The sequence below is a fragment of the Neovison vison genome, chromosome 2, assembly GCF_020171115.1.
Source record: "Neovison vison isolate M4711 chromosome 2, ASM_NN_V1, whole genome shotgun sequence".
Classification (NCBI taxonomy): Eukaryota; Metazoa; Chordata; class Mammalia; order Carnivora; family Mustelidae; genus Neogale; species Neogale vison.
The window spans coordinates 58,197,993-58,225,534 of record NC_058092.1 but is presented as its reverse complement, the minus strand read 5'-3'; the positions used below and the strand labels follow the sequence as shown (position 1 = coordinate 58,225,534).

The 27,542-nt window shown below is 33.5% G+C and overlaps 1 protein-coding gene across 4 annotated transcripts in view; it reads right to left on the bottom strand.

Annotated features, from left to right (window-relative positions):
* Positions 1-27,542, bottom strand: part of LRRC7 (leucine rich repeat containing 7) — a 562,518-nt gene that overhangs the window by 91,149 nt on the left and 443,827 nt on the right. For 3 of the 4 annotated variants that reach the window (XM_044238453.1, XM_044238449.1, XM_044238450.1), the window contains exons 12-18: positions 25,264-25,393; positions 24,080-24,195; positions 18,938-19,007; positions 16,894-16,993; positions 14,166-14,290; positions 11,926-12,174; positions 6,892-7,092 (exon numbers count right to left, since the gene is read on the bottom strand). In XM_044238453.1, the coding sequence (XP_044094388.1) occupies positions 6,892-7,092; positions 11,926-12,174; positions 14,166-14,290; positions 16,894-16,993; positions 18,938-19,007; positions 24,080-24,195; positions 25,264-25,393 (991 nt within the window). The remainder of the gene's footprint in view (positions 1-6,891; positions 7,093-11,925; positions 12,175-14,165; positions 14,291-16,893; positions 16,994-18,937; positions 19,008-24,079; positions 24,196-25,263; positions 25,394-27,542) is intronic. The other variant, XM_044238451.1, reaches the window with a different exon arrangement.

The window sequence follows — 27,542 nt, the reverse complement described above, 5'->3', positions numbered from 1 at the left end:
TCATAAAATATATAAGGTTTATAAAAAATATTCAATTACAAGGTGGCATATTTCTATTCCATTCCTGTTTTATCATTTATTAATCAGGTTATCTTGGGCAAGTTAGTGTACCTCTTTGTACTGTATTCAATTAGTCAGTAAAATGAAGGTAACAGATGAAGGTAATACATGGAATTAGTGCTATTTTCTGTCTAGTATTAAGTCTATGAATCTAAATGTAACTTATTTGTTGAAATAATACTTTAGAAAGGAAATATTTTTATGATACATTATACTGAAGGACAAGAATTTTGTTTTAGTCAACAAAAGAACTAAAAGAGCTGTACAAGCATAGAAATGTAAATTAAAGGTTTCATTACTTTGTTTTCCTCATGATTTATACATTCAGTTTGCAAGTTATCTTGAATGCATGGATCGATTTTTCAAATTTGTTTCCCAAGACTGTGGCTGGAGCTTGTCGTGGTAGCTGTGATCCAACTCGGATCCAAGTCTCTTGCTCTGCTAAAGAATTTCTACTTTGAATCAAAAAGAGTGACTCTAGGGGCGCCTGGGTGGCTCAGTGGGTTAAGCCGCTGCCTTCGGCTCAGGTCATGATCTCAGGGTCCTGGGATCGAGTCCCACATCGGGCTCTCTGCTCAGCGGCGAGCCTGCTTCTCTCTCTCTCTCTGCCTGCCTCTCCATCTACTTGTGATTTCTCTCTGTCAAATAAATAAATAAAATCTTAAAAAAAAAAATAAAAAAGAGTGACTCTAGTGACTAGGAAGAGACTATGATATCAGCTAATCATGAGTTTGCACCTGTTCTCCAGAGTTCTGTAGCCCTCCACGTAGGAGGAGTAACACTACTGAAGCAAGAACAGTGGATTCCCACTTACCCAGTTAGACACTTAACTTCATGAGCAAAATGATAATAATGATGATGCTGATGTTGAAGATGATGATGCCATTAGTTATGGAGAATCTATAACATATCTGCTACTGCTCTACTATGCTCAACACTTAATCTGTATCATCTCTGTTAATTACTTAATTGCTAACCTAGTTCTTTACTGTTATTTATCATTTTTAAGATATTCATTATCATCATCTTTGTTTTACAGTTAAGGAATTGCAGGCTCAGAGAAGTAAAGTCTTAATTCCAAGTCCCAAACTCAGTGAGCGGAGGAGCCAATATTTTAACTGAGATTTGTTCTAGTGGAAAGGCCTTCTGTGTGATACTATGTATGCTATATTGTCTACCCTAAGAAAAGCTCACCTTTCCTAATTGGACTTCACAGAACAGACAAGTTAACTGTCCAAAGAAGGAAATGAATTATTGATTTCATCTCTATAAATTCTTTTATAGAGGCTGGAGGAGTTAAATTCATGTCAGAAAAGTGGGTGAAGCTTTTGGGGCTACTTCTATGGTGAAGGCAGTGGAAGTTATTGGTCAGGAATCAAATATAATGAGGGTCCCATTTTAAGCACATTGAACCATATTTGCTTCTGGTAAGGAGACAGAAGAGGGGGGAAAGAAAAGGTATGATCTCTTTTTTCTTTAACCCATTGACCTTGTGTGGTTCAAACTAAATCACAGCTGTCACTGCTGTAGGGAAAGGGACCCTAAGGTAGAAGTGAGAGGGGAAACAAAACTTGTGACTGAGCTTTCAAGTGTCCGGGTCTGGTATTAATAAAAGCATTTAAGGACATTTACCCAATTAAAGGTAATTGACTACTCGTTATTACCAGGAAATAGATGTGTTTCCTCTATAGAAAGAAATTGGGCAGAGTCTCCTTAACAAAGGAAGAAGTCCAGAACCTTTATGAACACGGTGGACATAGTAAATAAGTAACCGGTGAGAAGTTTTCTGTAATGCAGAGTAATGGCTCATAAAAGGATTAAAGGCAGGTGGGCAGGATTAGCACATCATTCTCTTGTGGAAGGGAGTTCTTTGCCAAGAACTGTGCTTGCAGCTATGTAAAAATACTTGTTTTCATCTCTACAGAACTCTAAATGTTATTGTTACCTGCATTTTTAAAGATACACAAAGCAAAGCTCAGACAGTTTTCAATGACCTGTCAAGGTCACAAAATTGGTTAAAACGTAGACTCAAGATTTGAATGAATGTCTGCTAGACTTTAAAGCACTTCCTCTTGTTGCAAACTGTGCTCCAAGGTACCTGTGATGCTGTTATTAATGCACAGGGGTACATGAGTTGTTTTAAAAATTTGAGGGAAACAAAGCAATACTTGAAATCAGTCAGATACTATATGAATTGGTGGCTCTCAGTTTCAGTATTAGATTGCACTTTCCTTTTGATGACAATCTTTGTGAAGTTGGGTTTTTGTGTTGCTGTGATAAAAAATCAAGTGCTATTTGAAAATCAATGTGAAACAGAATTGTAGTACCTGATATGATTCAAGGTTTGAGAAGATAAGTGGTGTCCCACAGGTGCACAAATTTCATTCATCAGTTTTGTTATTTAAACATGAAATAAAACTACTATTTTCCCTTTAAATTTATGTGCACTATTTTTCAAATGACCACTGGACAGGGCATAAATATGTATGAAGTTGCTCAGACCTAATACTTAATGAATGGAACTGTTTGGTACTTTTTTGGTCCATGGTTCTTGCAACAAAATTACCAAGACACTAAATATTTGTATACCAAGATTTTTAGAACCCCTAGCCTTTACTTATTTTAAGTCATAACTTTATTTACCATACCATTCTCCTTCCTTCCTTCCTTCCTTCCTCTTTCCTTGCTTTCCTCACTCTCCTAATATTCTTCATCATGATATTTTGCCTTTACTCATAATATTGTATTAATGTATTAATATGGTAAATTGTTGTTTTTAAAATACATGCTATTCAACATATAGGTGATAAAATATAACCAGGTATGGCATTCAACACTCAATAGTGATTAATTTGACAAAAACTTAAGAGAAATTGTTCTTCCCTCAATTAACTTCTAATTTGACAAAGAGACAGACACGTTATCAGTATTACAACACTAGACTCTATCAGTTGTTCATGTACTCAACAAATATTTATTGTGTCTGACTCTGTACTAGGCACTGTGCTAGACACCAGAAAGACAATGATAGACAAGACATACCTGGTTCTTGCCCTCATGAAACTCAGTCTGAAGTTAATAAACAACATAATCATAAATGCTTTCATTATCTTTAACACGAATTAACAGGATGATGTGATAGAGGAAATCAGAGGTTCTACTGACCATGGTGCTCAGGGAAGGCCTTCCTGTTGAGGTCATCTTTAAACTCAAATTTGGAAAGATGCAGAAGTGCTAGTCCTATAAAGAGCTGGGTGCTAAAGACTGAATGGTTGTGTCCCCTCCAAATTCACAAGTTGAAACCTATATGACGATATTTAGAGGTGGGACATTTGGGAGGTGATTAGGTCATGAGTGACATTAGTGCTATTGTAAGAGACCCTAGAAAGTTCCCCATCTCCTTTCAAAACTGTATGAGGTCAGAGAGAGAAGATGGCCATCTATAAATCAGGAAGTAGGTCTTTACTAGATGCTGAATCTGTTAGGACTTTGATCTTGGACTTCTTAGCCTCCAGAACTATGATAAATAAATGTTTTTCTTTATAAACCATGTCGTCTATGGTATTCTGTTATAGCAACCTGAATGGACTAAGACACTGGGAAAAGCAAATGTAAGCTTCATAAAACTTATATAAAGGAATATGGAGGTAGAAGACAACCTTCATACCTCCTTGTCCTGCTTATTCATATGCCCCTCCCCACTGTTTTCTTTGTCTAGCATAACATATACTAAAACTCTAGGCATAGGGTTGACAAATAGAAAGACATCAAGAAATGTTGATTTACTTTTCCTTTTCCTTTTCTCTGCTGCATTTATAATCTATTTACCTTGTTTATTCTTATCATTTTCTGCTTCTGGTTCTACTTACCTTATTCTTTTTTCCTTGGTTTTCCATATTTAACCATATGGATAAATGTACCATGCAATGTGTGATATTTTCTTCCACATTCTTGACGGTATGAACTAAATAATTACTTTAAAATGTCATACAAGTGCAAAACATACAATAAAATGCTTAATATACACTGATCAGCTGGACACTTGGCTATCTATGTTTATTTTATCTGGAAGTTGAAAATATGGAGTGTGGCCCCTTTATCTGGGTGAGCAATTCAAAAAGGGAGTATAATAAAAAAGCAACAGTTTCGCTTTGTTCTAGGATGGGTAAAAGCTGGGGAAAGAAGATCTAGAATCTCAGTTTTAGAAAAAGTATTGAAATTACCAGTGAAATTTCTATTCAAGAGAAAAGGCCAGGAGAAGAAGAAAACTAAGAAAAGTTGGGGTAAATCACTGAAATAATTATAAAGCTTAAGACTGAGTTTCAATTAGATAGGAAACAAGTGTTTTTAAGAAGGGAAAATTAGATTTGGGTCTTAAAAAGATCATTATTAGGAGCACCTGGGTGGCTTAGTCAGTTAAATGTTAACTGAACTGGACTGAATTAAAAATTCGTATTCTCAGGACGCCTGGGTGGCTCAGTTGGTTAAGCAGCTGCCTTCGGCTCAGGTCATGATCCCAGCGTCCTGGAATCTAGTCCCGAATCGGGCTCCTTGCTCTGCAGGGAGCCTGCTTCTCCCTCTGCCTCTGCCTGCCTCTCTGTCTGCCTGTGCTTGCTCTCTCGCCCTCTCTCTCTGATAAATAAATAAATAAAATCTTAAAAAAAAAAATTCGTATTCTCTGGGGTGCCTAGGTAGCTCAATCCGCTAAGCATCTGCCTTTGGCTCAGGTCATGATCTCAGGGTCCAGAAATCGAGTCCCTCATTGGGCTCTCTGCTCAGCAGGGAGTCTGCTTGTCCCTGTCTCTTTGTTATTCCCCCTGCTTGTGCTCTCTCTCACTCTTAAATAAATACTATCTTTAAAAAAACCAGTTTATTGACAAAGTAATGAGGGGGCTGGGGACAACGTGAGCCAAGAAGTTGACAGTTTTTATAATAATGCAGAACAGAATTGAGGACCTGAGGAGGTTGAGGAGATACACTTAGATGAAAATACATAGATTTAGGTGACTGGAGAGGCAGTGAGTAGAGAGAAAGAAGGAAAAAGAAATCAAGATACCTTCCAATTTCTAACTCGAGTAAGCTAGCAGATAATGGTGTTAGCAGAGATCAGGACTGGGCATATAGAAGCAGAAGCAAATTTGGGGAAGAAACATTATTTTTCAAGTTTTAAATGCTTTTGGAATAATTTTAAGATTTATTTTCTCTAGTAGGGTTATCACTAAATTTATGGCCAAAACCATCTTTTCCTTGCCTCACCTATCCTAACCCTGTATTAAGCAATTTTAGAATCTTCTTATTTAAAGTAAAATCACTCAGTTTATGGGTTAAACATGACCTCACAATCATTTTAATGTTAAACTGTGATTGCATGAGGTTTAAATATGAAGTGTAGTTGTAGTTAGTGTGTACCTCCTAAATGTCGGCTTTGTTCCTTTTTATATTATTGCAGTATCTTAGAGAAAAAAGAAAAGTCTGTTTCTCTTCTATCGCCTATCTCTGATATTTTAAAAGAAAAGAGTACAATAATACAATAACATTGATTTCATTCATGTCATTTGCTTATTTTGCAAAACCCCCCCTAAAAGAAGGGAAATGAGTATTTACCGAAGTTTTCCTCCCTGGATACCAAGCTATAATCTTCTTTTCTGGGGCAGGCTGATCCCTCCACTTGCAGGTATTCGCACCGTGCTTACTTTTGCGCCATCTTTTTTCCCTTTGTCTGGAATGACTTCCTCTCTTTAGACTTTAAAAGAAGCACCCCATTTTCAATATGCACTGCAACCTTAAACTGTTTCACACAACTTTTTAATTGAGTGGCAGTGATCAGGTCTCTCTCCAATTTCTTAAAGTACTATTATATTCTCCACCCCACAACTAATCACGCGATCGTAGTTCAGATACTGTGTTCTCTAATCACTGCATCTGTGGTAATTTTACTTGGCAAGGCTCTAAATTAGTTGGGGACTGTGTGCACATTTTATATTTCTTTTCTCTCTCTCACAGTGTTTAGCACAGTGCTAAATATACAGTTGGTGTTTAATCAGTGCAACAAATTGATGCTGTGAAATGCAGATTTGTAAAAGAGTTTCACGAACTTAGATTTTTGAGAAGTAGGTATAGTTACTTCTAGATGTACTCATACCAGGTATGTCTCTAATGAAGATAAAAAGGTGATAACCAAATTAGCTGAAGAGTGGATGAGATAGTACAGAGGTGGCATAAATGTAGTTGAATTCTTTTCAGACCACACAAATAGGTAAGGATGAACATCTAGTTTATTCTAAAATATAGGAATTAAGTTTCACAAGGCTAGATCCAGAAAAGCTAAATTTCAAACTTATCTCCTCTTTGTCGTGTTTACAGTAGTGTTTCTTATAAAGGTTTTAATCTAAACACAGAAACAAACAAAAAATGGCTCTAAATCTGATCGAGAATTTTACTGAGATTTGCAGAGTAAAAAAAAAAACAAAACAAACTTCATTTAGTCTTTTCTAATGACTCATACAATAAAAGTTTGGGGTAGCCAAAAGAGTATAGTGAAAATGATATAATGCACTTACTGGCCAGGCCTAGCTGAGTGAGCAAGTTATTCCTTCTGTGTGTATTGGAACTTTTGGAGCTGTATTAATAATTTCAGACCATGAGGGTGTCATTTATCTGTAATTGATTAAATGCAACCCTCATAGTTTGAAAAAGTAGAGAGACTCATTTGTATTTCAGGGGAAAAAATGTACTTATCAGAGAAGATCTAATCAGTTAAAAAAACCCATATAATTTAGTAATTCCAAAAAATCCAAACCACACTGGCAATTACCAATAACCTTGAAATACCTCCACTGTTATCTCCTTTGGGGCTACAGGCCACTTGTGTTCATATTTTTCTTTCACAGTTTGCTCCGTGTTAGCAGTTGGATTTGAATTCTCAACACGCACTCCATGGCTTGGCTTACCCACCAGATTTTGTACAGATTTTACCATATTCTTTAAATCCTCTGGGTAAGGAGTTGGATATCGTTTTAGGTTTATTTCAACCTAGAAGTTTATAAAAAGAAATTTAACATAAAAATACCTTCGGCAAACATGTTCATAAAACTACTCCATTTTATGTGCAGTAGTAAAACCAAATGCAATATAGTGAGTGTTGAGCTGGCTGAGAAAATGTAGAGCAGAGCACATAGTGTTCTTTGCACATTTTGCCCTCATGGGGCTTCTTCCCACCCTGCCACCTTCTAGATTAAAAACAATTTTGGGGTTATATTCTATCGTTAGACCTACCCTGCAGATGGTTGCAATAGCAGTAGGTCAAATACATAGGCAACTGGTAATCCAAAGATTTTCAGCGTTCTATTAGGTGTTTTTACACTTTAGAAGCTGTTCCTTCCCTATCTTCATTATTTATTAGTAGTTATTTTCATGTTAAAGCTGTCTTTGGAATATCAACATAGATGATAAAAGGAGACCCCAAAAGATTTACAAGAAGAGTTTATCATGGATTAAAAAATGGGGAATTGACAGTATCTGCTACCAAATGTTCATTAGCTCTATGTTAATTAGCATGCTATACCAAAAGGTCAGGCAGCTAAGTCTTGTAAATACCTAAAAAGAATAGGCTTCAGGGTGACTTTTACATTTAGCTTTTACCCTAATAAAGTGACATGCTTTGTGGGTAATGTCTTAAAATAAGAGGAAAATTAAAAATTGAGGAGATTTTCCAAGATATTCTAGATAAATATGTAAATTTTGGTTTATATTACCCAATTATTTATTTCCATTCTTGAATTCATTTTTGTTGTGTCAAGCTGACTTTAGGGAACATATATGTTAACGATTATTCTTCACATTTAATTCAGAAAGAGAAAATATGAGACATTTCCATATAGAAAATCCCATTATCAGAATATTTAAAATTTCCTTAAATTGGAATAAATACAAATTATCCATGGCGAGTAAAAAAGAGTGGGAAGGAAAACAAGGAGCAGATTTATTTGTCCTGGCTTATTCCAACTGTCAGGTCTTTTTGCATCTGAGTAGAACCAACTTTACAAAATGGAATGGTTTATGTGATTGTGGTGACTATGTTTCTGTGGAAAGTGTGTGTGTGTGGGGTAGGTTGGGAGGAAGGGAGAAAAAAGCAAATCTGAAGAAGGAAGGAGTGGAATGAGAGGAAAGGAGAAAGTGGGGGGGCACACACATACCACCCACCCACACCCATGTAATTCATGGGATGTAAGAAACTATGATGGTGGAATAGATCTGAGGATTATAAATATGAATTCAAACACTTTTGCTCATCTGCAGTTTTAACAAATCCACCAACTTTGTTACATTTATTCTTCCTTGTGGCTCATTTTCCATATCAAATACTGGGATTGGACTCCACCTGATGACTTCTAAAATTCCTTTCAGTATTAAACATAAAAAATTCTTTTTCCAATAGCTTTTTGGAAAGTTGAGGAAAACCCAGATAATTTTACTAGTATAAGTACTGTTGTAGTCTTTTACACTCCCAAACAAATAAGAATGAAATTAATAATACATAGAAATAAAGCTACCATTTTAAAATATAACCCAAGAAAAAGTTAGAGTTCTCAGAAAAAAAGTGTAAGTTGTTAAAATGTAATATAAATATAGCTCAGGGTACTTAATTTGTAAAGCATTCTTAAATAAACATAAAAAGAATGATATCCATGCTAGACAAAGTCCATTGGGATGCATGCATTCTTGGATCTGCTGTTTAAGTTGGTATTAGAAATGTTAATCACAGATTAAGTCTAATTTTAAATTACATTGTTGAACTCTTTTAAAAGTACTTGATAGCAAAGGCCTAAAAGTCAAAAAACTACATTTAAAAAAATATAGATTGTGGAGTGGTATGGCTATAATGCCAATTAAGAACATCTTTTAATTTTTAATGACCAATGGTATATGAATGAAAAATAATTTTCATGTAAGACAGTAGATTAAAATTTTATGTACCTTAAAAAATCCTCATTGCTAAAATTACACTTCTAAACTGAATAATGTAATTTATTTTTCGTAGATGCTATGTCTCATCTGACACAGTGAGATGACTATTTACTAATGGTCACAGTGCCAATATTTTCTGGTTATTTTATAAGTATGTTAATGTAATATTTTAGTCACGTCATCAGAATATGTTTGGGTACTTTATCTCTGAAAAATATTTAAATTTAGAAACAGAAGCAGATTTGTCAGGCTAATGAAGCTTAAGTTTTAGAGCCTATCACCTGTGTATGCTTTTTCCATAGTCCTGTGAGGGGTCCTACTTTTTTATTTACATGATTATTTCATATTCTTTTCCTTAAAGAAGCCCTTCTCTGAACTGTGGGAGTTTCAGGTCTTATAAAACTTGGATTTTTTTCCACCTAGACAATAAGCTCCTTGCTTCCCATTTACTAGTCTACCAACAGAACTTGTTGGACATGGAGTCAGGAAACCTAAATCTAAGCCACAGATTTACCCCCGAGAAGCTGTCAACCACTAATTTTTCTGTCCTGTTTCTGTTCATGTAAAATGGGAATGATAATATCTTTAGTTAATCTAAAACTAAAATGAGATAATAACTATGAAAATCTTGGAAATGTATAAATTCTATACAGAGATTAGATACTATTTTCTAAAATCAGATTCTACTTAGGAATTTTTAAAATCTGAATTTTCTTGGCAGTTTATATTTTACTATATATAACATATATATGTGTGTGTATACACACACACACACACACACACACACACACACACATATATATATATATATATATATATACATATAAAACTCCACACTACCTGTAACAGTTTGGACTTTTTCCAGATTGCGTATAGCAACAACTATCATTTAGTCAGTATCTGCCATCTGCCAGGCACATGCAAAATGTTTTATAAAGATATTTAAATTATTAATAGTTATTTATATAATAAATAATTCTTATTTTATTGTTTATTGTTTACCATAGATTCTAATATAAACTATAAATAATTATAATTAACATTCATTAAATATTTATAATTAATTATAATTAAATATAGTTTAAATTTTATAACCCATTGTAGCAGCTGTTCCTTTTCCCCTGGGAAAATATGGGCTCAGGCACTGAATAGGGCTCAGGCACTGTAAGTTCCTTGCCCAAAGTCATACAACTCAGGTCTTTGACTCCAAAGCTTATGTCGTGTTACTCGGCTCAAAGGCTATTCTCTGATATAAGTAAAGCACATATTTGTACAATCTTGTAGAAAAAAGTGTTGTGTAAGTCTAAAATATAAATTTTATTGAGTTAAATAACAAGATAATTTCAAATTTTTAAGCAGTTATTTTAAAAATTTCTTCTTAAAAGAAACTATAATATTTTATAATTGTTATGCTGGTAAGCTCTGTAAAAGCATATTTTATACCCTTTTACAGATTGTTTTGCCTATGCCTTCCTACTTTTTAACTCTTATGCAATGCTTCAGAAATAAAAAAAAAAGATCATAATACAATATTACTAATACTTCAGTCATGCCCAAATAAAAATAGTTTCTTTATATTTCTAAATACATAGGCTAGAAATATTCTCTCATTCTAATATGGGATGGAGAAATAATGTAAATTCATTTATGGTATAAATAGGTGGGGAAAAACTGTCAATTGTTCTTATGAAAATGTTGCATATATCACTCACCATAAAGTATTTGTTCATTTTACATATACATTTTATTAAAATGCAAGATTTTCACTGCAATGATACTTCATTTTAATTTTAGAAAAATAGAAATGTTTCACAACATTCTATATATCTCAGATCTTTAAAAAAAAAAAAAGTGCAGTAAATGCAAATAGCAGCTGCAAGATGTTGGAGACTCCCAAAAGTTTAGCAATAGAAGAATTTGTGTTAATAGCTAGGGCATTTAGAGATGGTATCTTGAATTCTCAAAGAACTGTGGTTTTCTTATATAATGATTAAATTCTTATTTGGTTTGACTATAAATTCCAGTAAGAGAAGTAATAGTTAATGCTTTGATTACTGATCATTAGGGATCTTATTCTGGGAATTAATCAGAACATTTTACATAGAAAGGAAGCCTACAGGAGTTTTAGTTAGGATTCTCAGCTGGCCTTATATTGCAGAAATAATATAAGACACAGAGTAAGACTCTAGTCCATTGCATGTGGATGGTAAAGGTTATAAAAAATGTAGTGTCCTTTCACATCCCACGAAGACATTTTTTTTTTTCATTGAATTTTAAACACCCAACCCACTGAGATAAGGAAGCCCTATTTGCCAGAACTCCCAAACCAATCTTCTCTTACAGGAATTGTCATCATCTGTGCCTTCAAATTAGAGGGAAATTGATGCTTTTCAACAATGTCCATCTTTGTGCTCAAAGTCCACTCGAAGCAAATCTCAATTCAAATCTCATGCTATTTTAAGAATCAGGTTTTAGTTACTTAATCTCCCTCTGAATTGATAATACAAAAATGTGTGTGTGGTTTGGGGGCAATTTAGATTTTATCAATTGTGTCATCAACATTCTGCCCAACTATTGGTATTCCCACACTTTAAAGAAAAAAAATCTTTAAAAATAAAAACATAAATAAAAATGAAGCACCCAAATAAAAAATCATGCCATATATCCCACCATTAGGCACCTCATTATTGATGTTCCCTCCCCTCTGACTTGGTCTTCCCACCCCATTGCCAATGTCAACGAACAAAAACTTAAATTGAGGTCAAACATTGGCAATTGGATGGTTCCTATAGGATCAACATTTCTTACCCCAAATCATGCAGAACATACCCCATAAAACCACTGTTCCAAGGTTGCCTCTACATGGGGGATTCTCCTACCCCAAACACCTAGGCCTACCTGTCTGCCACTTAGAGAGGGAAGAGTGGTGGATTGTGCTGCAACTGGCAATGGAGTACACATGCTCCTTTCCTGCTGGAGGCCACTTATACAACCCCATGCCAGCTGTGGGTCATTCTGGGGGACGGGCATATCTTGGATCTGCTGATCACACCTGGCCCATGGTGTGCAGCAATCGCCAGACAGTCTGGCAGGTTGGAGAGTAATCCCACGCTGGCCCCTTTCCCAGGGGGCTTGGCAGGGGTGATCCTGTGGGAGAAGGAATCTCCATTTTCTGGGAGAAAGAGGAGCACTGTAGCAATACTTTCACTTTATCATTTTTCTACTCTTGATATTTTTTTTCACTCTGGGTAATGCATTTAAAACAACCATCAAAAAATTAGTTCGAATTCTCTGTAATAAAACAGTACCAATATCATATGAAACTAATGGGTGACAATTTTTTCCACACAATGCAGCATTCACACTACACTATACGCTCTATAAGTAGGGCATTATACTCTAGTCCGTTTGGAAGCTGATGGCATAGGTCAGTGGTTCCTTTCTTAATTTTATATAATTAAAAGGTAAAATGGTGTTAAATTTAATGTATATGTAATGAACCAGAAAAGTGTGATTGATTTGGTGTAAGATTTCTGTATATTCCATTCATCATGCTTCCATGATGATTTATTTAGAAGTTTGTTTGTGTTCTAATTTGTCCAATAGCCAATGGCATTGGAAATATTCAAATTAGTCAAAATCAAGTGTTTGAGGTTTTCAAAACAAATATTGTTTCGCCAAAATATAAATAAATCAAATATAAATAAGTACAAAGAAAATTCAATCTAAAGTATAATGAGCCTACTCTGATTATAAACACACCTGACCACATAACACACAAACAGGGCTTCTAAATAACTGTTTGCATTTTATGTTTTCATTGACACATATATCAGAGTATATAAGAGTACTATTTTCTTGGTAGAGCCTTTGAATATGGATTTTTAGGAATAAGCATGTAGTTTTTGACATTCAGTGAGGTAAAAGAATGAATCAGAGGTCCAGTATAGAATGCATCATCCATTGGTTCTAGATTTAACGTATGAAATCTTAAAAGTAGAACTGAAATGCTGTAAGGGTCTTTGTTTATTTTTAGTTTGGCAATGCTATTTCTAGAAATTCACAAATTTAAAAAAAATGTTTCTTTGGTTATTAGATAGCATTAACCAAGCATCCAGAAACATTTTTTTAAACCCAAATCATTAACAAAACTATCATTTTGATTTGGGAATCCATTTTGGATTTTCCACAATGATGTAGAGGTAAGCCTTGTCAATTACCTTACTGTCTAAATCTAATAAGGTTCCAGGGTGTGTTGGTTTAAGAAAAAAGTTTAGAAAATGTGGGAATGAGGGGACAGAAAAAACACATTACACAATTTAGATCTGTTAATAGGATGCACATACATTTACTTAGGCAATTAGTCACTCAGAATGAGAGCCGTTAGTATTCATGATAGAAAAGGTACACAAATATTGCTATAAAAGATTAGAGATTCAAGATGTTGCCATGATGACAATATGATGATCTGATGATAAAATCTCTTTAAATATCGTTTAAATAATGAAAAAATATGGATTTTAAAGCTCCACTTTGTTACTTGACTTAGATTACTTCCAATAAAGGATTTTTAAAAAGATGTTTGAGGTGAAAAAATTGAGTATCACCTGCTATTAGGCACTTGCCTCCTTTAAAACTTGTTTTCTCATTTAAGAAAACTCATAAATTCTTCTCAGATACCCTAGAGACCTAAAATCTTTCAGAGATTTTAAAGCCAATATAACATATTAATCCCCTGGCTCCTCCATAAATGTATATTTTGGTCCCATATGGTCTGCCTGGTGCCTTGCTTAGTGATTAAAAGAAAACAATTTCACTTTTTTTAAAAAATGTAATAAGGTTCGTAGGTAATGCCTATCACCCAGATTCGTCTGTTTTGGTTTTCTCTCACCTTGAATCTCTTTCATGTTGTCACTCTGTAAGATGGGGTGGTATATCAAATTTGCTCAGTCAGAATTGGGACATTCTGAAGGACACAATGCTTTTCAAATTACCATCATGCTCTAATGAAGGAGACACAAAGATGTATCTGACCTTTAAGCAGAGGTCACTCAATTTGTCCCAAAGTCTATTTTAATAATAACAATGGACAAACAAAAATAATGAGAGGAAAGAAGAAACAAAATGAAAAGTTTCACCTTAACTTTCCCAGCATTTTCGTCATCTTCCTTTTTTTCTTCAAATTCAAAGGCAACAGTCATGCGTTGTTGTCTCTGCTCTTCCCACAGTGTAGGGTTAAAGCTGTCACTGTCTGACTGGAAATCTACAGTTAGATTCCAAAGTATTATTGCTTTTTTTTACATGAAGTGTTATTATAGAGCTTAGTACACTATGCAAAAAATGGCAATAGGTACTGCAAACAAGTACAAAAATTTTAAAAAGGGGGAAAATAAAGAGAAAGAAAGAAGGAAATAAAGGAAAAAAGAAGGAAAGAAAGAGAAGAGAGGGAATAAAATACCCTTGATATTTGTTATGTGTTTTCTTACATCTTAATTCAAATTCAGCTTTCCTAAGTACATATAAATTATATACTGGGATTGGGAAGTTTTCTAGTGTGGAGAACAGGTTCTCCAAAGGATAATAATAATAATAATAATAATAATAAAAAGAGAGTTGGAATATACATTTTAAAAACATTATTTTTTAATCTTCACACTAGCACACCAGTGACAGTACTAATATATCCTCAGTTTGTTAATGAGAAAACTCTCGCTAAGTTTAGGAGATTTGCTCAAAGTTGTACAGCTTCTCTGGGTCAATGCAGGATTCCGTTCCATGTCTGTGTGATTACAGAGCCTTTACCCACATTTGTAGCCATTAAATTCTATCAGGAGTTTATAAAACATACTACATAACATTGGCTTTTCAGTAAAATGTGTGTGATTGCAAGCTTTTCTTTTTGGTGTGTGTATGCGGTTGTAGGGATAATGAAGGGGAGCTTGTTTTTAGGGTAACTTTAAAATTACAGTCTCAAAACTAGTCTAAATATGTCTCAACAAGGAAAATAAGTGGCTTATAAATCTTTATTTTATATCAAAATATAGGCTGATAGTAATATCTTCCTTACCAACATTAATTGTGAAGATCACAAGAAAATGCAATACAAATACTTAGTTTAGTCTAAATTCTTTCCCAAAAGATGAACTTTATCATGTATTTCCTTTTTTTGTTGCAAGGGATTCTGAAAATTCATTTATTATACTTCTGTCTGAAAAGCCAAAGGGTAACTTACTTAAAGTTCAAGAAATTTTTCTATTACCACTCTTCTTTCCTCAAAGGAAAACAGAACAGAATATAAATCAGGCTAATTCCTTAACGTCATGCCTTGCCTGACTAGATCTACCTTACTCCCTGCAATAAATGAGGAATTTAATCTACGAGACTGTATCTCAGAAATTACCAGGAAATCTGAGACTCTTTCCACTTTTCCCTACATTAAAAAAAATACTTTCATAATCTTAGGATACTAATATGAAAATATAAGTAAAGTTACATGAATAAAAACAATCCTTACTTAAGGTTTTTCTTATAGCGTAAGTAGACATGGTGATTTCTCTTGTAAAAATTTAAAAGCTCAGTTTTACTGAAGACTGAAAAAAATATGAAAACAATCTACCCTTTTCCTACTTTTGTAAGTCAAAATTTGAATAAAATATTCTAAAGTATCCCAAAATGGTTCACTTATATTTACAAGTCAAAGACTAAAGATGTTTAACATAATTATCCCTGAAAATAGATCCATAAACAATGGATTCTGGACACTGAAAAGAAATAAAATAAAAGTGGCGGGGGGTGGGGGGTGGGAGGTTGGGGTACCAGGTGGTGGGTATTATAGAGGGCACGGCTTGCATGGAGCACTGGGTGTGGTGAAAAAATAATGAATACTGTTTTTTTGAAAATAATAAAAAAAAAGAAAACAGGATCCACCCCCCCCCCCAAAAAAAAAGAAATAAAATAAAATAAAATAAAATGAAAAAAAAAAGTTGCTCTCATTCAAGTGGATTAAGTGGATTTAATCCATGGGTATATTAAAGTGGATCTACTCTTCTAAGAATTACCATTAGTGTAAGACTAGAAAACACGTGTAGCTGCCTGTTCTGGCTTGGGCTAAGGAGCCTATTTGGAGTTCTAAATGGTAAAGGAAAAACTTCCTTTAAAATTTTTGTGAAATTTGTCATCAGAAAGTACAGAAGATTGATTTAAAAAAAGGTTTAGATTTGCAATAAGTATTCCTATCAGAGCTACTGACATCACTTAGAGAAACCCAACTTGAAAGAGAAAGAATGATCATTATTTTCAAGTCATCTCTTTATGGTTGACTGTTAACGTGAAATGATTTGGGGCCTGCGATCACTGGACAAAATGTTTCAATTGTGTTCGTGAAATAGGTGAACACAGAAAATAAAACGGTTTGTTGAACCTTCCTTATGGTCTGACTCTTCTTAGCTTATTTCAGTTAGCTGGATACTCTAGTTAATGACTAGTCTTGCAACCCACCAAGGAAAGTTGTTCCCCAAAATCAACATTTTCATGTAAGATATGAAAAGGGAGAGTTACATTTTTTGGAATCTTATTTAAAATAATATAGTTGATGTTGATTTTGTATTGCGCAAGTGAATTCTTATCATTTCTAGTAGTTTTTGGTGGAGTCTTTCAAGTTTTCTATATAGGTTTCGTGTCATCTGCAAATAGTGAAAGTTTATGGAAGATAAGATTCATGCTTAGGGTTAACCCCTGGATGATTTATATGTGCCATTTTTATAACCTTGCCCATGGGCCAGGATTCCTGGCCAGAGATCAGAATAAAATTAATTCCTTTAATCCATAATTGTGTAAGCATAGAAGAAATTTTTACTGACAATTTACCTTCATCACCACGAGGTTGCTGGGGAAACATGTAGTTAGTCAATACTCTTTGCTTTGTTTCTGGATGGGCTTCAGTTTGTAAAGGGATAAGGGCTTTGGACTAGAAGCAAAGAACACATAAATTAGATTAATAAGATAGCACATATGAAGAATACTACTTTTATAGAAGATAATGGTCAATAGTCTGGCCTCAGTGAGCTGAATGAACAACTAAACGAAAGGCAAGGAAAAAAGTAATCAAATAAGAAAAGATTTCATAAGATAAGACTATTGCTGAGGAATAATCTCAAATTCTAAGGTCTTCATATTGAGAGTTTCTTTTTCTCTAGTATACACTTTTACAAAACCTATTCATCTTCACTGGTAATGTCACTTTTAATCTTAAAGAGACCCAGATGTATTACATTGGTTCAAGTAAGTAAGCTTTTGGTGTGGTTCTATACGCTTGTTCATTTTCACAAGCTGTTGCCTTAAAAAGATAAAAGGAAATTGCTATCAAATTGATGCTATTGCAAGAATATCTATGAGTTTAATTAGGTTAAAACATAAGCATTTTTTAAAGAGAGACTTTTGTAACCAAAGACAGAGTCTGTGTAAAAATAAAGACCTGTAGTTTTGTATCTGCTATATCAACAATATATTTCTTATGGAGAGTAAGATTCCATTCTTTATTATTAATTTGATTTTAGAAATACTATCTGAAGGTTGTTTTAGAACTCTGATATTATACACTATACATATTAATATACTACATATATAAATATACTGGAAATGAGGATATCTAATGTTCAAAAAATCCACTTATTTCATGACATTTATCAATAGGAGTGAAGCACAAAGGGGATTAGGGATACCAATTTGCCTCATGAAATGGAGTCATTAAATCACTGTTCTAAATAAAAGTTAAATGATGCAGTCACTGTTCAGTTCATTCTCCCACAAGAATAATAAATCATGAAATTAGTGGATGTTTTTTCACAATGCAGGACTCTAGCATTGACTGCTCTATTAGCATAGCTCACATTGAATCCAGAAATGACTTATTTATAATGATACATTAATGCCTTGAAAAATCTATACTTCATTGATAAGATTTGAATTTGAATGACAACCTAATGTTTTTACTTAGCAGATGGAAGCAAGTGCTATAATGACTATAGGAACACAAACATTATAGCGCTTACATTTTGTAGAGATTTTTTTTTTTTTTTCACAAAAAAAGCCCAACACCTAGAAGTCTGAACAATTCATTTACCAATAACGCTGCTTTTATCCTCAGGAAATAATGATAAGAAACTAAATTCAAGATGATTTGTTTTTATTTGGCCATTCATATTTGGGGATAGCTGTTTCAAAATTTAGGATCATAAGAAAAAAGTTAAAAGAGACCAATAAACTATGTCAAAATTTTCTATTGCCAGTTCTTTTTCTGGTGGCAAATCAGATGTCTTCAACTGTTACTTGTTATTTTTCTTATGAAAATTATTCATTAACACTGAATTATGGATTCAATTATAATCTACTTTCCTGAGTATAAAAATAATATAAAACCAATTTTACAGAAAGTACTCATAATATTTGCAAAAACTATCTGAAAACTTCTTGTATAAAGTTTTAGAATTAAGTTGATTATAATTAAAAGTATGAAAAAAAAGGAACATGTAGGATAATAATTCCCTCTGTGGGGACTGCGTTAATGATTTCTTATTCTTTACCTTCAGAGATATAATTAAAGAATGTCCCCTCAGGACACATATGTACTATCAAAAATAACAATATGAAAGTGATCATTTTGTGTATTAGATCTCTCAGAATGAAATAGATGCCAAATCAAAGTATTTAAAGACAGTGGGGATTATAGAATTTTCTACAGCAATGAAATACATATTTCAATTGTTATCATTACAAAAATCTCTCTTCTAGAAGATAATCTGTATTTTGTAATAATTGTCAAGGGTATCTATTGGGAATAAGTTAGTAAGTCAAAGTTTCAATTATAGCTTATCTTAATAAATAAAATAAATCAGGTAATAAAATTTTTTACCTGATTATCAGAAAGCCACAAAGCTGCAAGCTCTTTCAGTTTGGTAAATGAGAATGGTAAATTCTTCAATCTGCAAAAACAAGAAAATTCTAATAGCATGGGTGAAGGTGGATATAGTTCATTTTTATGAAGAATTATTTTTAAAATAATGTAACATTCATTTCATTCTTCTGAGCAATCTTTACAAAGTGAAAATTTCCTGCTTATAACCCTTTAAATGCTTCCTATCATATCTAGGATAAAATCCAAAATTGTGGACATGCCTTGTCAAACCTTGTAAGATCTGACCCCTCAGGCCTCTTCAGAAACTTCTGCGACTTTTCCTGACTTAGTCTTCCCAGTGCCACTGATGGGCATTCTATCAGTCCACTAGGAAGATTAGCCAAACTACTGTCTGTCTGGAATACTCTTTCTCCCCAAGTTCACTAAACTAAATCACACATATCCTTTAGCTCTCAGCTTAAATATAATTCTCTCAAAGAGGCTTTTCCTGACTATTTAAATTACTTTCCCCAATGTAGTCTCAAAGTACCTTATATTTTCTTTAATGGAACATACCGTAGCTTGTAATTATAAATTTATTTTTGTGATTATCTTTTTTACTGGCTGATAGCCCCACAAAATTGTTGCCTCCATGATGGGAAGGGGTCATGCCTGTCACACCACTAAAGGTATCTACAGCTCCCAATGTTATTTTCACTCCCGGAATTGTGTCCTTTTGTTCTCTCACCCTTTGTATATTGTGTAGTAAATATTCCAAGAGGAAATCTTAAAAAATGCATTTTGAGGTACCTGAAGTTTGGCATAAGCTTTGGTATTCAATTGAAATGATCTAGTTTTGGCTTCAGCCTTTGGAGGACCAAATCACCAAATGCCTACTTACACATACTATCTGATATCCCTGAAAGTGTGCCTGATGAATGAATTGTGATTACATAGGTTACCATAATAGCTACTCAGCAAAGTCTAATACAACCAAAGCATGCTGATGGACTTATTGTTAATTTCTGCATGTTCGTTTTTGAATATAGATACTCCCTTTAGAGAGAACTTGGAATAAAAATTTTCTTAAGTCTTTAATATGTTGGAACTCTTTCAGCCAACTGATTAGTACATGTATTTTGATAACAGAAATGAAAAATGTTATAGTAATTAATAGGATTGTGGAAGTAATTTGATATGTAAAAGCTGCTAAACATTTTCAAATAATTTAATAAATATGAAAAGATATTGACAGCCAATACGAATGTCAACAGTGTGTATTAGCCAGAAAACTTTGGGAAGAACATAATAACCTCTCTGATCTCATAAATATTTATAAGAATATAAAGAGTAACTATACTAACATATCATAATTCTCTTTTTATAGAATAATTTGTTATATTAGTGTTTATAGCTTTTATTTGTTTATGAAAACAAATTACATAAAAACCATTTGTAGTTGTTAGTTATTTAATTTCATTTAAGCCAGGAATTATGAAGTCAGGTCCTACAGAAAGAATTTTTCACATTGTATGGAGATGAATTATAGGCAGAATATAATTTCCACCACATCAAAATTACATGAGGGGGACCTCTACAGAATCATATGCAATAACATGTAAGATAAATCATCATCAATTCAGTTATAAACATAGAGCATAAGGAAAAGAAAGAAACTATTAGAGAAGGATGAGTTACCCTCATTTCTCCTTGCACTTCCAGTAACCTGCACTGAAAATTAGCCTCTGTTTAATATCACAGATGTGCAATAAATCGACCATAGGAACAATCTTATAGTTGACAGTGCTAAGGCATAATTGTTCTTAAACTATACAAACTTTTAAAATCTATTCTATTCTAAGTATGAAATTGTGATAGTCAAGACATTTGGATAGCATTTAATATTTAATCTTTTATCCAGGAAGTTCTTTCTCTAATCGTAGTGTTCAATTTTAGCCTCAGCTTCGGCTAAATATTGATTTTTAACTTGAGGCGGAGATTCATGGATTAATTCATTAACTTAAAATATTAATTTGGCTCTACACTGTGTTCCAGTCACTGTACTAGGAGAAAACTTTAGCTAATATAACTGGCCTGACAAAATATTTTAAGTTCCTGATATTGTGAGATTCTCAATGTCTTACTCATATCTTTTATCCTAGCATCTAGCAACATGTCTGTCCCATGATAGTTACAGAAATATCTTTTATTTCTTGAATAAATAACTTCATTAGTAGCCCTTCTACTTTCTTACACCATACCCCAAAATGAACTCAAAATGGATCAAAGACTTAAATGTGAGGCCTGAAATCATAAACCTCCTAGAAGAAAACAGACAGTAATTTCCTTGACATCAACCGTAAAAACATTGTTCTAAATAGTTTCCTCAGGCAAGGGAAACAAAAACAAAATTAAACTATTGGGACTACACCAAAATAAAAAAAACTTTTGCACAGTGAAGGAAACCATCAACAAAACAAAAAAGCAACCTGCAGAATGGAAGAAAATATTTGCAAATGATATACCTGATAAAGGGGTTCATATCCAAAATATATAAAGAATTTATACAACTCAACACCAAAAAACAAAATAGGCCAATTAAAAAATGGGCAGAGAACCTGAGTAGTCATTTTTTTTTTACAAAGAAGGCATACAAAATGCCAACAGACATATGAAAATATGCTCAATATCATTCATCATCAGGGCTGCGCATCAAAACTACAATGAGATATTACAATGAGCCATTGTCAGAATGGCTAGAATCAAAAAGGCATGAAATAACCAGTGTTGGTGAGGATGTGAAGAAAGCAACCCTGCTGCACTGTTGGTGGGAATGCAAACTGGTGCAGCTGCTGTGGAAAATGGTATGAGGTTTCCTTGAAAAATTAAAAATAGGGGCGCCTGGGTGGCTTAATGGGTTAAAGCCTCTGCCTTCAGCTCATGTCATGATCCCAGGGTCCTGGGATCAAGCCCCACATCAGGCTCTCTGCTCAGCGGGGAGCCTGCTTCCTCCTCTCTCTGCCTGTCTCTCTACCTACTTGTGATCTCTGTCTGTCAAATAAATAAATAAAATCTTAAAAAAAAATTAAAAATAAATATGCCATATGATCCAGTAATTCTACTACTGGGTATCTACTCAAAGAAAATTAAAACTCTAATTAAAAAAGGTATATGTACCTCTACATTTATTGCAGTTTTATTCACTATATGTGCTGCCAAACCGAGCCCTGTAGCTTTATTTACAATAACCAAGATATGGAAACAACCCAAGGGTCTATCCATAGATTAATGGATAAATATGATTATAATAAAGAAAATGTGTACATATACTGGAATATTACTTGGCTACAAAAAAGAATGAGCTCTTGATGTTTGCCAGGTCCCACAAGGATGGACCTAGAGGGTATAATGTTAAGTGAAATAAGTTAGACAAATAAAGATAAATACCATATCATTCCACACATGTGTGGAATTTTAGAAACAAAGCAAGCAAAGGAAAAAAGAAACATTAAATAAAAAGACCTTTATATACAGAGACCAACCTTGTGGCTGCCAGAGGAGAGGCAGGTGAGGGGATGGGTGAAATACATAAAGGAGATTAAGAGTACACTTATAGTGATGAGCACCAAGTAATGTATGGAATTATTGAATCAATATATTGTATACCTGATACTAATGTAGCACTATATGTTAATTATACTTGAATAAAAGGAAACAAAAATAACTTCACTTGTAGTACTTCTAATTTGGGGTCATTTTAAATATTTGATAAGCATATTTTCTATATCATCATGCAGATTATTAACAATAAAAGTTGAGTGGACTAAAAATTTAAAAGACTTCTCTAACTCATCATGAAAACCTCCCTCCAGGTTAACCTATTGGGTATTGTAATGGAATCTACTGAGAATCCATTTCTTCTTATGATTTCTCCATGACCATATTTCCTAATTTTATTCATAGGAATATCAGTTAACACATTTAAAAAATGTTTTGCTAAGAGTCAGCAACATTCAATGCATTTCCCTCATTTTCCTGTCTGATAATCCAGTCAAAACAGGAGATAACTGTTGGTTTGATATGACTTACTCTTGTTTTACCAAGCTATGAAGCTTCCTTGTCATCTTGATTTTAAAAATGAAAACCCAAACCTTTCAATAAAATGTTTTATTCCCTCACATGGGAATATTATTGAATTACTAAGTGAATAGTCTTGGAAAATCACATTATTATTAGTATTTGTCTTAAACAAACAAATGAGAACTCATACACTTATCTTGAAACTTACAGAGTTGAATATTCTTAATGATTCCATAAAAAAAGTTATCTTTGACTGTTTTGTTGCAGGCTCTCAGTTTCTCGTTCTATCATTTGTCTGACTGAAACTTACTGAAAACAGAGTTCGTACATTCTATTCTGTAGAATCACGTTGTCTACTTAGCAATTATCTTCAGTCAATATTAACTTTTTTTCCTTCCCTATTTGAGAACAATTGTGGAAACAAAGATGAATTCAGTTTTGCTCTTTCTTTTTGCCTCTCCACCACTATAACACCTTTGTCACAAGAAGGGCACCTATCTTTTTGGGGTTTTCTTTGCCCTACTCTGAACATGACTAAATAACCATTTGGTTATCCTTAAAATGATGTACAAATTTTATGACTTTTGAGTATTACTTAATTGGCAATATTCTTACTGGCATTCTGGTGGTGTTGACAATACACTCATTGCCCCATTAATTTACTGGAGACATAAATGGGTACATGAAAAGACACACACACACACACACACATGCATGTACATGATTCATACCTACATACATGATTTTAATTAATATGATTTATAGCTTTTTATTATAACTTTTTTCAGGTCTTCATAATATGCTTTCTGCATATAGGAGGGTTTTGGTATATAAATTTGGTGTATAGATTTTATATAATTTAAACATACAACATAATAAATGATCTGAATTTACTCAAAAAGTAAAATTTAGAAATATCAGTTTGTAAATAATTTGGTTTCTGCCATTTTCTCAATAAAACATTGATTCGCATCCTATATACTTCATAAGGCACAGAAAATGTTTCTAAAATCATTAATAATGAACAATGATTTGCTTTCAGTAAATAACTAATGTCATTTTGAAATGTTGCAGAAATACCTGTTGTCGCTCAAATTTAAGACTCTTAGCTTCTGCATCTGTCCAATCTCTTCAGGAAGAAATTCCAGTTTATTGGAACGTAGAGACATAACTGTTACATTCTTACAGCTTCCAATCTGTGGGTAACAAAAGAAAGTAAATAAGGAAATACACAGTAAACTATTTTTGTATTAATTTTTAATATTAAAATAATTTATAGATTTCCTTATTTTAAGACTCTCTTAAAACAATGAATACTGTTACACTGAAAAGAAATAAAAAAAAGACTCTCTTAATATGTCTACTGCTTTATTTATAATAATCACTCTTTTTTAAATATATGTATATATTATATATATTCCTTTAGATGTTAAGACAATATGTATCTCATTTTCTTTTGCATATTAGAAAGGAAGAATTTTCTTTATAATTTTATTGTTAGAATTCTCATTAGCTTCATTGTTTTCATTAATAACATTGTTTTTACAGTACAACCAAGTGAATACTAAGATATCTATGTTTCTAATAGATCACTCATTCACAAAAGATAAAATATTGTTGACATTTCCATGGCCAAGTTAGTTTTATTTTGTGTTACAATGGTACTTATCATGTTTATTTATAACTTTTTGCTCTAAAATAATGACATATTGACTACTGTTCCTTCTTTATGGAAGTGGTTAGTAGAAAATATTCATTGAAAATATACTTTGCATTTTGTTCTTGACATTAATAAATAAAATAAAAATCCCACTTAGAAATAAAAACTAACAGAATCTTTCGGTGAATTCTAAAATAAAAAATAATATTATCATGCCACATGATAGTTTAAAAAAGTTATTTACAGTAAAAGTCTTTTACTTCAGAAATGGAAATGTAATTATATCAGAATGTCTTATTACTGTTCTTAAAAGTGAAACATTTAAATTAAATTATTTAAAATTGTATTCCTTAGCATTGATTAATTTACAATATTTTATTACTTTTCTTTGCTAGTAATGTTTAAGTCAAATGGGTTTTCTGGGTCAAATATAAGAACTTAGCACTTATCATTTAAAAAAATAATTAACACATACATATGTAGATAATTCCTATACACATTGGCAGCTCAACTCATGAATCTACATTGCCATTGCACTTATTAAGTCTTAATCCCAAAACATATTCGTTAAAAGTTAATTAACAGAAACAAGTTTATTCCTCACTTCTCGGGGTAATTCTGGAAGGAAATTCTCATCGACTGCTAACGTTCGAAGACTATGAAGGTAGCCAATAGTAGAAGGTAAAGACTCCAGTTCATTACAGCTACAGTCAAATTCTTCCAACAAAGATAAACTGAAAAGTTAAATACATTAGTTAGATATATTAAAAGGAGAAATGGTGAAAGAGCTTTTAAAAGACACATATCCAAGTTCACTGAACAAAAAAACCTTATTCATTTAGTGACAATAGTATCATATAAATTATTTTATCAGTTTAGCCAAGTGGCTCAATACCATTTAATGAGTGGTTCAATTTAGTAGAATAAATTTGGCTTATTTTTTCCCTTTCTAAATTCCCCTGCCATTTAACTGAGCCACTGAAAATGATACAAGGTTTTGTTTGTTTCTGTTAATACAACGGAAGCGTCAGTTATAGCCTAATGTTCATAATGCATATCCTTGGAATGGATGCATATAACTGGAATAGCAGAAATCTGTAGAGAGCAGGTCCACAAAAGGGAGGATAAAGGGGGCAAAATATTAACAACAAATCATTGATTAAATTTTAGGTATTTTACTAAGCATTTTAAAGATAAAAATAACTAATCTTTATCTTATAACAACTCTATGACATAGTCACTATTTTTAAAAATTTATTTATTTATTTATTTATTTGAGAGAGAGAACATGAGAGAGGTCAGCAGGAGAAGTAGACTCCCTGCTGAGCAGGAAGCTCGATGTGGGACTCCATTCCCGGACTCCAGGATCATGACCTGAGCCGAAGTCAGTTGCTTAACCAACTGAGCCACCCAGGAACTCAAGATAGTCACTATTTTTAAACCCATTTTTACAGATAAGGAAATTGAAGCCTACAGAGGCTAAATAACTTGCCCAAGGGCAAACAATGTAGGAAAGCTTGGACCCAAAATGCACACCGTGTGCCTCCACTATATTTTCTTTCCTCTTAGCCAGTGCATCTGAAGCAGAGACTATGGATAGGGCTCATTTCAGCCAGCAGATATGTTTAGTTTGATTTACATAGAGGAGCAGATGGAGAGAATCTCAAGCAGACTCTCCACTGAGTGCAGAGCCCGATGCGGGGCACAATATTATGACCCCGAGATCATGACCTGAGCCCAAACCAAGGGTCAGATGCTTAACCGACTAAACCACCGAGGCATCCCTATTATAATATTTTAAAAAGTGGTAAACTCTACATAATGACCCAGATGTTTGGTGCCTCTTGAAAGAGGGAAATCTGGTATTACCAGTCTGGTATTCTTCCATGATAAGCAACAGAAACAGAGTAATGGCTGCTGCCTTCACATCAACACAGTTCTTTAGCTGGTCACAATCCCTACTACTCCACATATGGCCAATTTTAACTCACATCTACAAACAGAAATGGTATAAATGCACATTCATGTTATCATCAGGAAACAAGACATTTCAATATCTGGTTTGAGATAGCTGGGAAAGAAAGACGGCCCGTCACTGAGGGAGCACTATCTGTAGTTAAGTTGTCATTGATACTGTTGTTAATATTATCACATTGTTATTACCATTCATATTATCATTATTACTATAACAGGAAGTGTGAGGATCTCGCTGTTGTAAAGGGAAGAATGAATTAGAGTTAGTAAGAGTTAGTTAGAGCTGTAGAATCAGCTTCCTATTTTTACATCTTGGAACTAGCTGGCTGGAATGCAATTTATTCCCATCATTTAATTAATGAGTAAACAAAGAAATTAAGCATATGGGTTTTAAGTCAGTCAGAACGGATTTGTGCCCCAGCTCAGTCACTTACTAAGTGTGTTATCTTGGGTATCAGACCATAAAACAATGACCACAGCTCAAAAACTGAAGCTGATTTTATTTACCTGCCAGGCAAAGGAACATACTGGGGAAGAAATTCACTGAGTAGTGCTCTGATGGGGAAAAGTCAGTGCCAAAAGGAGGGTAATCACAGTGGAATAGGCCCATTAAAGATTAAACATTTGCATTACGGATTGGGTGAATGAGTTCACAAGTCTGTGTACAGTTAAGTAAATCAAGTCCCATGAACCACGGGTCAATTTGACCCTGACTAAGGTAACTCGTGGTTCCTGGTTCTTACCATCTTCAGCTGGTTAGAACCAGTAGCAGTGAAACACGGAGTTCAGCTTTGAATAGTATCTCATAAGCAAATGCTGCTTTAGTGAACAACTGTCCTTTTATATAGACAAGGCATGTAGCTTTTTCTCTGAGTCTTAGTTTCTTCACATTTGCAAAGAGGATACTAA